This window comes from Tinamus guttatus, unplaced genomic scaffold (assembly GCF_059628265.1).
Source record: "Tinamus guttatus ecotype Peru unplaced genomic scaffold, ASM5962826v1 Tinamus_guttatus_pri_ptg000146l, whole genome shotgun sequence".
NCBI lineage: Eukaryota > Metazoa > Chordata > Aves > Tinamiformes > Tinamidae > Tinamus > Tinamus guttatus.
In genome coordinates, this window is record NW_028288680.1 from 1,005,967 (window position 1) to 1,018,957 (window position 12,991).

General features: G+C 38.7%; 1 protein-coding gene across 1 annotated transcript in view; it reads right to left on the reverse strand.

Moving 5' to 3' along the window:
- Window positions 1-12,991, reverse strand: part of PCSK5 (proprotein convertase subtilisin/kexin type 5) — a 232,802-nt gene that overhangs the window by 29,268 nt on the left and 190,543 nt on the right. Inside the window, exons 22-24 of the mRNA XM_088522071.1 lie at window positions 12,721-12,857; window positions 10,626-10,823; window positions 10,471-10,539 (exon numbers count right to left, since the gene is read on the reverse strand). Coding sequence (XP_088378197.1) covers window positions 10,471-10,539; window positions 10,626-10,823; window positions 12,721-12,857 — 404 coding nt within the window. The remainder of the gene's footprint in view (window positions 1-10,470; window positions 10,540-10,625; window positions 10,824-12,720; window positions 12,858-12,991) is intronic.

Sequence of the window (12,991 nt, forward strand, 5' to 3'; positions counted from 1 at the left end):
ATGTGAATTGGTTTAGAGTCTAAGAGAAAGCATCTAGAAATGAAAGAATAGCTGGTTTAGATTGCAAGTTTGGATACATGGTGTAGAGATGGTAAAAAAACACATATCCCAAGCATGCTGCTGATTATCCACACAAATGTGGATAGAAATGCTCATTAAAAACCTCATAAGAAAAGCCAGTTTAGTCTTTTTTCACCCAGGAATGCCTTGAGCCCTCTTCAAACTGAAATTCTTTGGAGTGGAAGGGAGAATTCTTTTGATAATTTTGTAAAATGAAAACACCAAGAAGTTATGGAAGTAAAGCAAAATTGGTGTAAGTTCAATTTAATTTAAATTTTAGGCAAAAATGGATTTTGGGGGGATTTCTTGGGGGGGATCTTAGAACTATTCACATGATGAGATAGCAGTCATTGAGCCATGAGGCCAGTCTAACTGTCACAGGTATCAGGAATTTGTTTGCTTATTGCTCCTGACACAGCTGTACGAATATATATGCCTTTTCCTTTTATTTGATTCCAATATGTAGCTGGAGTCAAAATTGGCAGAAAACTTTTGCAATTTACTTTTTTTTTTTTATCGAAAATTCAAACATTCAAAATAGAGAAGGATTGCAGGGGGTACACATCTTGCAGTTTGAACAGAAATAGTGATGCTTCTGAAAATACCTAACCCTTTAAAGAGATTTTCTCTGTCATTGGAAGTACATTTGGGTTACAGTGTAACTTCTTGTTATGTTCCTTCTCTATGTTAAACTTTCCTGGAAACTAATCAAGTATTTAACTTGAAGGTTTGGGGGTTAGGTGACTTAAGTACGTTTGCCTATTTCTCTCTCCTGTCTTCTTGTCTATATCTGTGTGGGCTGCATGAGTAAGCAGTGAGGTTGTGACCAGTCCAGCTGGAGGCCTGTAGCTCATGGTGTCCTCCAAGGGTTACTACCAAGTCCAGTCTTGCTCAGCTTGCTCATCAATGACGTGGATGAAGAGAAAGAGTGGCCCCTCAGCAAGTTTGCTGATGATACAAAACAGAGAAGAGCAGCTGCTGCACCAGAAGACTTGGCTGCCATTCAGAGGGGCCTGGACAGAGTGGGGAGATGGGCAGAGAGGAACCTCATGAAGTTCAGCAAAGGCAAGTGCAGGGTCCTGCATGTGGGGAGGAACAATCCCAGGCATCAGGACAGGCTGGGACTGATCTGTTGGAGAGCAGCTCTGCATAGAAGGACCTGAGCATGCTGGTGGACAAAAAGGTGATCATGAACCAGCAATGTGCTCCTGTGGGCAAGAAGATGATCCCTAGAGACCCTTCTGGCCTCAATCCTCTGTGATTCTGTGATAAGACGTACATTGTTTAGCAACAGCCCTAAGCTGGAAGTTCCACTAAATGGAAGTTCTACTTCTTATATTTAGGGATTTATTTAAATTTAAACTATTAAGGCATGATGAACTTAGTTGAGAAAGGAATGGAAAGAGGGCAACCATCTGATAGCACGCAGAGATAAAACTAAACGTGCAGTTACTCCTATAGGGACAAATTAGTTATTTAATACATGGGATGTTTCCAAAATCTTGGAAAGCATTTTAAGAATGAACTAACGCTAGGGGATTTAATGGATCCCTACACAGAGCTTTGCAACTTTGGCTCCTTTAAAATATGCAATAATTGGTTCTTGGACTAACAGTAACAAATGCCTACTGGGCTGAAGTTAGTGTGTTCATCCTATATTCGCTTAGACCTCACTCACTTGCCCATGAAATAATTAGATATCTGTGACATGAACTTAGTGCTTCATGTATCATGCTCTAAACGGCTTCTTGTTACAAGAACTGCTAATATTATATCTATATATTGGCTATATTTTGTTTCTGTTTGGCTTAATTTCCACTGTATTGATCCTGTGCTACTTCTCTGAAGAGTAAACAAAAAACTACTTTTGATAGCAATGAAAGTAGGATTCAACCTATTTTAAAATATAAGGCCTCAGACACAGATGAAATCCTCTGTGAATTTCTGGTTTTATTGCAGCTTTCTTAGATAAGTAAAGATCATCTAAAGTTCATTTGGTTTCTTTCCTTTTCTGTAATAAATTCACAGCCCCATTCCCTGCTCCCTCCCATCCTTCCCAAGAACAATGTATGTGGAGTGGAGCTATATTTTAATATAGAAAGGGTACATGGAAAGATTAGCTATTGGTCAAAAGCCAGAGGTTTTTGCTTTCAGTTGGAGCTCTCTGATTTGATTAAAAGTTTTTTTCCTATTCCAGAAGAGAAATATGGGCATCAGTGTTATACGCTCAATATTGTTGGGCTGGAAGAGTATTTTTGTTTAAATATCTAAAGGAAAACTGCAAGCAATTTTTGTAGTATTACTTTATAGGCCTAATGAAATATTTGCTACGTAAGTTCATCCATATTAAAAATGTTCTTTAGAATGTTATGGAGATTCCTGTCACTGTTTCACTATATCTGTGTTTTTGCAGTATTTAGACATATCTTAATTCTGGAAACTCTACATTACAAGCCCACTGTACTACTGAGTAGCACTTACTTAAAGAATACCACCAATTAGACCCAGATCTTTCAATGACTCATATGCATGCTTAACTTTATCTACCCTACACCGTATAGGGTATATACTATATAGTATACCCTATACAGTAAAGATGGGAATACTATATGCAGTAAAGATGGGAGTTGAAGTTACATGTGTGGTATATTTTGAAGGATCTGTACTTAGACTGTAACTTATTTTAGCTTCTTGTTTTGTTTACTAGCTTTTGTTTTTAATTATATTTCTTGAAGTATTTATGACATTCTGGCTCAGCTGTGAGTCCAGAATGTGCTGAATGTGCTCAACACTTTTTGTATCAGAAGCTGAAGATACTCAGTGCCTGCAATTGAATGCTTGGTTTACCTCTCTTTTGGAATTTAATTAAATATAATGACTGAAAATTATTTTATATTACACTGCAGTTTTCCTTTAAAGTTCAAACTGATTAATTTCAACAGCTAGATTTTATTTTTCCTTTTATATTGCCCTGAACCATAACATACAATAAAGTAAAAGAAATACTATAAATTGTAATATATTATCAGCAAATATAATTATACACTTTAACTGGGTTAGACCATTTTGACTTTAGTTTTATGGCTTCTCAATTAAAATAACTGAAATGTACACTCTAATCATAATGGGATTTTTGAGTAGACATGGGTCCTAATGAAAACTCAGCTTACAGTAGGCCTTAACATGAAGGAAACTTCTGTTCTGGATCCCACAACAGTGGTTTGGAGAAAAGCCATTTGTTTTTCTATCTTTCCTTTTTGTTGCCTTTTCACCTCTTCTTGCACTTGTTTTTTGTCAATAAATCTGCTAATCTCCTGTATCTTCTTTCGTCTGAATTCTGACTTGGTAATTTATTTTGACGGAGTTTTTACCAAGGAAAAGCCTGGATTCTGTCCTTCTTTTTAAAAAATAGATTTTAAAGGGCAAAAACTGCCATCATTGCTTGTTTTAGCCAAAAATGCTAAGTTGGATTCAGCCAAGATATTTAATGAATTAAAAATACTTTTCATCGTTCTTTGAAAAAAAAAAAATATCATATTAAACTTACTTAGAGTAAATTTATGTAGAGGTTTTGCTATAAGTTATGGTTACCTTTAATTAGACAAAAGCAAAAAAAGTAAAAAAAGTTCTGAATATTTTTCTCACCGTACAGCCAGTTATTGAAAAATTTGCACAGCGCTAAACACAATTCAGCTTCTGCTTTACTGTTTCAATTCAGGAAGATTCTGAACTGCAAGATGCAGAAGAAGGAATACCAATGCATACTTTATTTGTCCCTGTAATTTTAGGATTATATTTCTTGCTAGGCCAATGGATACAGAGCTAGATGAGTCTTTGGTATGATCCAGTGTTTGTCTTTTATCCTCTTACTTCTACAGAAAACTCTGAACTAAAGCATGAAGTATTTCTGCCCTGTAAAGCCAAAAGATTACAAACATGTTACAAAAACGTAATATAAGGAACATCATCTTAACCTCGGACTAACAAGATGTTCAAGAGGATTTACAGCTTCCTGAAAACTAGGCTTTGAGCAATCAGAAACTCTCTTTTCACTTTTTAGTCACACTATTCATCTGAAGTAATTTGTTAATCTTATTAGAGCAATTGAGAGGAGAAATTTCAAAGTTCCCTGAAGCCAACACTGAACATTGTTCTTCCTATTTATGGAGGAATCACTGGTGCAAATATAAAGTTGTAGAAATCAGGGAGCTGTATGTCTGTGTTTGCAGAATTCATGGTCTGATCTAAAGCTGAAATTAATTCTACTGACTTGCCCCAAGCCTAGATTTTGCCTAAAAAGCAAATTTCTTTCTCAGAGAAAGAAATATTTCAAAGACGCTGTTTTCTTTAGTAAGTACATTTTATATTTTTAGAATGTATGGAAATTTTCTTTGACCTGTACTTTTGGAAAGGCAACATCCTTCTGCCCTGCAACATGTTCTGCCCTACATTAAAATGATAGCAATGGAAATTGAAAAAAAAAGCCATGCTCTAAATCTTTCTTTTTTTCCCCCCCACTACAGATTGCATATTCTCACTCCAGAAGCCTGTGGAAACAAGTCCTATTATCTGCAAATCTTAAACTCATCCTGCAAGATTAACCTCTTGAGGAAGATTTACTCTGAGATAAAAGAGATCCTTATCATAATTTTCTCTGGTATTTTGAAAGCCAAGATCTATTCATCATCAGGGATGGCTTAAAGAAATGAAGTTTTCCTTTGTGTTTCTTAGGTTGCTATGGGAACTAGATCACTTTACACTCCTTTATCATGAGCATAACAGCCGGAATCCTGATCTGTACCTGTGAGGTGAGTCACAGCGCTGTCCTGTAGCTATCGCATGGGTTCTGCAAACCCTCTCAAATACCTTCTCCCTCACTCCTGCTACGTTATAGTTTGTATCTCCCACCTTTCCCTCACCCCAACTCTCACTTTGTATAACAGATCAAGTGGAGTATTTCCATGTTATTCTATCCTGCTTTCTGCCTTTGTTTCTGGTAAGTGTGTTCTCTGGTAATCTGAGTCAAACTGAACAATACAGTTTGATAGCTGTTCAGGCCTTACCTAACTATATAACTATATAACTAACTATAACTGGTAAGACTTACCTTACTATAACTGAGAGATAGACTTAGCCCTAAATGTCTATTCTGTAGATCCATTCTCAAGAACACCGCTCCTCAGAGTTTATCAGAGTTTTTCTAAGGATTTTTGAAATGAGAAAAGTGCAATGTCTTTTTGAACGCTTTTCCCTCTACCCTTCACTGAGGAGCACTTTACTCTCAGTAAAACAGTCTCTTTGAAAACAGTCCTGATGCAAAGGTTGCAAGAGCTACACTATACTGCTCTCCGCAGAACCCTGGATGTGTCAACATGTGGTGGGACGGATGGTGTTTTGCTGCGAGTAGATGAGGTAATATCTGGAAAGCCTGTGTACTCATATTGCAACATGTCATTCTTGTGCAAGTTGGCTGAGATAAGTGGAAGTGAATCAACAAGTAAGTGGGTAGGAATTGATTCTGGAACATGAGGCTCAGTTTTGGAGGACACTGACAGAAAGGCACATAAATTTGGGCAACAGCCTGATTTTCAAACTTCAAACTTCCTCCTGAGAGGAAGAAGTATTCTCTTGATTCTTGTGAATTTCTCAGTGGTTGCATGGGACTGTTGAGCTACAAATACGTAGCTCTTCCATGGCCTACGTGCTCACAGTTAGCATTACTGGTTAATGACGTGGCAGCTCTGCCTGCGAGGTGTACACGTGCAGGGCAGCACGTAGTGCGTGTTGGAAGTTTGTGTCATTTGCCATCAGATTTTGTGTGTTCACTGGCAGCTGCAAAAGGGCAAATGCAATTTGTGTGATTAGAAAGAGAGTCGAAATTGGCTGAGAATCTACTCCAGTCTATGTGCTATAACTATAGGCACAGCAAATAATGTCTAGCACTGTTATGCTCTCACGTTGTATTAGTTTTGACATTCTTTTAAAATAATTAATGGCTCAAATTCTGCAGTGACCTGTAGTTACCTGCCTTTATCTTGTCCTGAAGGGGCTTATAGCTGCATGCTTGCTAAAGAGTTAAGGTTAGCACTGAAGAAAGTTTCTGATATTCATTATGATTTTAAGACACTTGATATAGCACGAGTGCAGTTATGAAGATCTAAATGTGGCAGCAAATGAACTCCACCAAAGGTCAGAATGTAGGTGCTGCCCAAAGAAAACCCTCCTCTTTAGTCATGTTGCTTTGTCAGAATTTTCCCTTTCAACACCTGCCTATATTGAAGAACTGTTCCAGTGATTTGGTTTAAATTTTATAGACTTCCTGGTGTCTTCTGGTGATATTCTTTGAGATTTGACTTGTCTTTGGCACTCCTTTTCAATTTTCATATTCAGGAGCTCACAGACTGCCATGTGCTTGAGCATATCAAAGGGCTAGGGCAGCATCAAGCACAGCCAGGTGCTACCAGGGGATGGTGGGGAGATGAACCCTGTTGTGCACAGCCATGTTTTGGCACAGGATAGACATAGCTACGGGTCCTCTAAGAATTAATGTGCTGTAATAGTCTAATTCTTGCTATGTGTTCCAGGATGTAACAGTGCATGAAGGCAGAACTCTATTTGTGAGTCTTAGAGATTTTTTTTCTCCTTAAAATATAGGCAACCTCTGAATTCAGGAAGTGAAAAAGAAAGAAATGTAGCGCCAGTACTTAAGCCATAAAGACTATGTCTGTCCTTGATTAGCCTGTCTTTCTGGCTGTCTCTTTCTTTGCTGATAGACTTATTCAACTTCTGCATTGCCCTACAGTAACCCTGAAAATAAGCAGGAACCAGACTTGGAAGAAAACATTTGTGTTTCACTGAGGATCCCAGAACGAATGACAAATACTCTCTGTCCTTCACTTCAGCATCCCACAGCTGGAGGGATCCCTTAGTGCTCTCCTTACATATTACTTACAAGGAAGCTTTTGCATTCTTTGAAGTGTCTGGTGCAGGATATAAAGTATAAAACTGACACAAATGTGCATTAGCTGCAGCTTAATGTATCAGTAAGGTCAGTACTGATCAAGAAAAGAGATCTCACACCCTCCTGCCTCATTTACTTGCTCTGTTCTGCTGGTAGCTGGCAGCAAATCAAAACAGTAGCTCTTTCTTACTCGTTTTCTTGCCTGTACAAAGCCAGAAAGCACGGCCCAAGACCGAAGGCAGCAGTTTAATCTGTTCTCTGGTGCTCTGTGAAAGAAACTTTTGGCCAGAAATTACCAGTCCTTCAGGCTACTAGAAAAAACAGTTCAGTTATCTTAATTAGCATTTTTATCTCTCCTTAAGACCTGTTCTCTTTCTACAAAGCAGAAGAAAATATCAACTAATCTTCCTAATTTGTAGACAGTTAGAGAACCATTGGCATTTTGTTGCTCATTTTACAATGTGACAGCACATTTTACAACAGCCTTATATTCATTTCTTATTTTATGCAATAAAATTTCTGTAAGTCTGCAGTTTCTATAAGTCATCCTGCATAACTCAACAACCAGCATAAACTGTAGGTAATTATTCGTAGCTCTTAGTGTTTATCAAAGGATCTCAGAGAACTTCAGCAAGCAGCAAGCGCCTGATGACTTTATATGAGTGAATGGCTTATAGTCTTTGCAAAACTATAAATGTTCATTAGCTGTATGCATGTTTCTATATTAACAACCAATTTTCAGTAACATGAACTATATATTTTTTATTCCAATTGCTGTGATTATTGCATTTTGCTTCCTTTTTTCTTTTCTTTCTTTCTTTCTTTCTCTTTCTCTCTCTTTTTTTTAATAGTGTTCCCCAGAGCTCTCCAGTGCACTTCTAATAGAAATGTTCATAGAACTAGAATGCCTGCCCTTCTCCTGTTCTACAATTTTTGTTCAGATTAAATTTCTCAGTGGTGCTGTAAGAAAGATAAGCCAAAATGAGACTGCAAAATCATGCAGCATTCTGTTAATTTTAGAGAGAGAGTCTAAGCAGACTATAAAGGTGTAAAACTAAATGTATTATATTCCATGTTTTCTCACCTTGAAATTTTATTGTTTTTAATTATTTTTGTGGAAATGTAATTTCTTAACAGCTTTCAGAATAACCTATTTGTCTCTGCTAAAAGACAGATAGCAAAGCTATTTTTTTACACTGAAGTCTCTAAATATATCAGTTTTCTGATAAGACAGGAGAAATCTTTTTTCTGTGTTTGTCTTATCTATGAATTAAGTTACTGATATGTCAGAATTCTCACTGACTGTTATGAGCAGAAACATAAGCAAATAGCATCTCTGCCTGATTCATTTTAAGTTTGAAGTTTCATGCTTTATTTCAGAAGCACGTGGTAATTTGCACAACTTGCTTGGCGTCCCACAGCTGCGTTTCTCTTCAAAATAGATCTAGCATTAAACCAACCTGTTTAAGTAAGTTCAGTATAACATGCATCACAACCTCCAGAAAGTTTTCTTATAACATGACCCATACTTTGACTTCTTAATACTTCTGACTTTACTCTGGAGCGAAAGTTAATTCAACCTTTGTTTTACTTGCACCCATTTTATTGATCTTTGAAGAGCCTTTGAAAAGCCTATTTTAAATCAGAACTTTGAGAGAACCTGAAAGTAAATAGGAAGTAAGTTTGTCAGATTAATATTTAGGAGATAAGTGACTTTCTGAGATTAGAGGCAAATGAGTGAGTACAGCCCCATTTTCTACACGCTGCCTGTTCATGAAGAACGTTGCAGTCTTCTAATACAAAAAGAAAAACAGCTGCTAAGGTACTTGCAATGACTATTTTTTAAAGAGAACTTCCTGTTCTCATTTTGTTCCACTGTAATTCAAGCCAAGAACTTGGACTAAACAGTTGCAGAAGAGATATAAAAAATTTAATCCACTGTGTTGTTGTGCACCTAAAATACAGTAAAGTAACACTTGTTAGGGGCATTAAAGATTGGTGTTAAAACAGAGTCTCTTTATTTACTTTTTTTCTTCTTTTTTTTTTCTCCCCTTAGCCCAGGAGACAGCTGACATGGAGGTGGATAGCACACCTTGCTAAACGTCCCTGGTAAGGACTACAGGGTGGTTTCACTTATATTAAACCTTGATCCTTCCAACTGTTAATGCAGCAATATAGAAAACCCACTGGTATAGTCACAGAGACAAGCATTAGGATTGATTGCATTTATACAGAATGGCTGAATGAATGCAATTGTATGGAGCTTTATAGTGTGACATGCTAGATTGGATGACGGGAAAAAGAGGAGAAAGTAGTATGTGATAAAAATGCTTACATAAATTTGGTATATGTGAGCATGGCACTGACATAAAAATAAGCAGATAGAATATCAAAGTGGCTGTGACTATTGTATTTTTTTTCCTCCCTTGGGATGCTAGCAGTTTTCTTTCCCAGTATTCACCCTTATTAGCACAGCAGTGGTCAATCTCCTGATACTGACTTTAGCATCTACCAGACCCCAAAACACATTAGATAACAAGTCGATTAAACCAAATGGCTCCGTATGAAGTCCTCCATGCAAATCTGTCTGAATTTGGGGCCAAGACATTTGGGTCCTGGTTGCCTCTACTTTTAGGAGTTTCAAAAATGGCCTTTTAAAATATATGCTGTCCCTCAGTCTTGAGTTATTTACCAGTTGTCCTCCGGTCCATACAGATACAGGAAAAGGATTTCTTAACATAAATGCAGTGACAGCAATGACATTTGAACACTTTAAAGTCTCTGTGAAGGTGAACTGTTGTGACAAAAGGCAGCTCCAAAGAGCTAACAAGCTGTGCCGGATTGCATCCATTTATATTTGCATAATATGGATTTGAGAAACTGAGTTCAACAAGTTAAACAGCGTTTATCTGGAGACAACAAACCAACATCATATTATGAAAGAAAGAACGTTATTTTTATTCTTGCATGAAAAAATGAACCAGTGTTTTAAGGATTTTTGATGGCTGTAGAAATGCTGCTTGAGTGGCTTGCTCTAGAATGAAATTCAAGTTTCTCATATCTATTTCGTTAAAGAAAAAAGTACAATCTGATAATCTGTTTTCAGGTCTGTAAGTTTTGAAACTCTGTGATAAACTTCTGTATCTGGTAATAGCTTCGGAAAGCCAGTAAACCTCTCAGCATTAGGGTGGTATTTAAGTAGGAAAAAGCATTGCAAAGATTAATAACTAAATGAATACAGAATCTTACTCTTATTTATGCTGGTGCTAGGTTTTAGAATTGCTGTTCAAGAACATATACACTGGGAAAAATGCGGTTTGGCTGCTGAGAGGATGCAGTATTCACTAAGTGCTCAACAGTACGTATCAAGATTCATGATCAGATATGGAGAAGAATAATTTCTTCTTTCTTCGGGAATATAGAGAAAGGTTCATAAAGGCAATACTTACCCCATTTGCAGTGCTGGCATCCTTCTGCACAAGTTATGCAGTTTTCAGAGTCAGGGTCTTCCACTTCACCTGCATTTCGAAAATTCCCAATATTGGGTTAATTCTGAGCAAGCAGAAGGCAAGCATCCGCAAGCTTTCAGCAACAGTCCTGGTACCTGCTCGGCAGCTGTGCTTCTGGCACCCGTCCCGGGCCAGGTAGTAGCCCCTGGCGCAGCGCTGGCAGCGCCCGGCGCCCGGGCAGGCCTGGCAGTGCGGGCCGCAGGGCAGGCAGGCGTGCTCCGAGTGGTAGTGCCCCGGCGGGCAGCTCTCCCTGCACTCCCCGTGGTAGAGGAAGCGGTCGGTGCCTCTCCTGTCTGTGGGGAAAGGGAAAAATGAACCAACGGGGAAAGCAGCTCAGTAACAAGTGATGCTAAGGCAGAAGAAGCGGCGTTATTTAGCAGCTCCTTCACCGGAGGTAATTGATATTGCCTGCTAACGGCACTGCTCACACACTTCTGCACCGGAAGAGCTAAAATACAAAAACGTTCTGGAACCCAAACTCTTTCACATTGTCAAGAGATTTATGGCATTAAAATATCATGCTAGAGAGTGGATGCTATTTATATCCAATCGATCTAATCAAACAAGGGTCAAGAGATTTTCATTACTGGGATCCCAATATTCCCTTGCTGAAAACATAGCCAGTTTGTAGACGTAAAGCTCTCATTCACCTTTGAAAAGGATCAACCGTTTCCATAGTGGATTAAACTGTAATCCCCATCCTAGTCACTGCTAAACTCTTGACAGGCTGAGATGTGAATCTGAAGCACAAATGTGCCTCTATTCTGATATCAGAGTGTTTTCTAGTGGACTGGGTACTTTCAAATACTTCCGAATGAGGCCTGTGGAAACACACTGTGCTAGGAGATGCAACATGGACAGTTGCCATTTACAGGCACAATACGGTATAAATTACATAACGTTAAGGCTGTAAGGGTATTATATAGTTGTTAACTACAGAGCATTCAAAGTGTTTGCTTATGGTAGAATACATCTTCACTTACAAAGAAGGCAGCTACACTAGTGAATAGCTGCTGCTGCATTGTACAAGCAACAATCCAGACTTTGTTTCTTTTCAAATCTGAATGTTAAAGTGAACTTTTACAGACTCCTTTGAGTTTGACTCTCATCCAAGCCTTCACTTTTGGTACAATTTACATTGCTATGCGCCATGGTAAGAAGAGACTTGAGGAGCAGCTAAATGTCCCTCCCATGTCTCACCTAGACTTTGAAGCCTATGTCTGTTCATCTGGAGAGTCTGAAATTAGCACTGTGGTCTCATCCTCAATACAACTAATTAATGCCAGTCATACTAGTGTTCTCTTGTAAGTTGGGCACTTATTTCTAAGCAAAACCTGAGTCGCTCTTCACTAGGATTAAATTTGAAATAACTCCAGAGAGGAAAAAGCTGTGAATCCACTATCAGTCCTCAGAAGTTCATCAAAAAGTCTTTTGTTTAAGAAAAGAAATTAAGTTAAATCCTAGCTAGTGTTCATTTACAGGCCATTTGCAAGTATTTGCACCTAATAACCCTAAAGGTCTTTATCTGCCAGGCATTAGAGAAGGTGGGGAGAGAGTTATTTTCCTAATTTATATGACATTGGTGCTTCTAAATGACATAAGTTGCATTCCTGGGACAAGAGAGCTAATGATATTGCCTTTTGTCTCCACTTAATTGGTATAACAAATAACACGGCAAAAGAGGTGCTTCAGTGTGTGGTGGTGTGATAGTGGTGATAACCAGTGCTGACCATTAGCAGGCCCCGTGTGCCCAGCTGCGGAGGCTCCCCCAGGCCGTGTCCTGGCAGCCCTCGGGCTCCCTGCCCGCCTGTGCACCCAGGTTGGCTCCGCTTCACCGTGACCAACACACGGCAGAGCTGGAGGGGGAGGTCGTGGCTTCATTTCCCAGAGGCAGGTTGTGTGGGTTTTCTGTCCAGTCTCTCCTGTTTTTGTTCCTATTATAGGCCCTATCCAAAATATACTCGGGGCAGTATATAAAGATGCAAGGACACTGTGGAGCTATGCTTTCTGATACTTTTGAAAAGAAATTGAATTCCAATATCTCTCTGGATTTAAAGCAGTTTATGATTCGGATCAGGAGCGAAAGCACTGTATACTGAATTGGCTCTAAAAACTACCCTGGGAGCACAAGGAAAAGGAAACTGAGAGGCCCAGGAAGGCGAAAAGACTGCAAGATGAAATATTTCTTACCTGTTCCACAAGCAGTGCATTTGTTAGGTTCACTCCCACTGCAATCCAGGCAGGTGTGATGGCACAAATGGCACTGTCCTTTAATCTCAAACTTTCCTCTGGGGCATTGCATTACACAGTGACCATCATCAAAGGCTCTTTTGGAGGCAGAGAGAGGAAGAATTGCACGTTCAGCAACATTTTGGAGGAATGAAGGAAGATATCCTCCTCTCATTATGTTTGCTAGAGGTTTTGCACTTTACCTCCTCCTTTACCTCCTTTCTCTGATTTT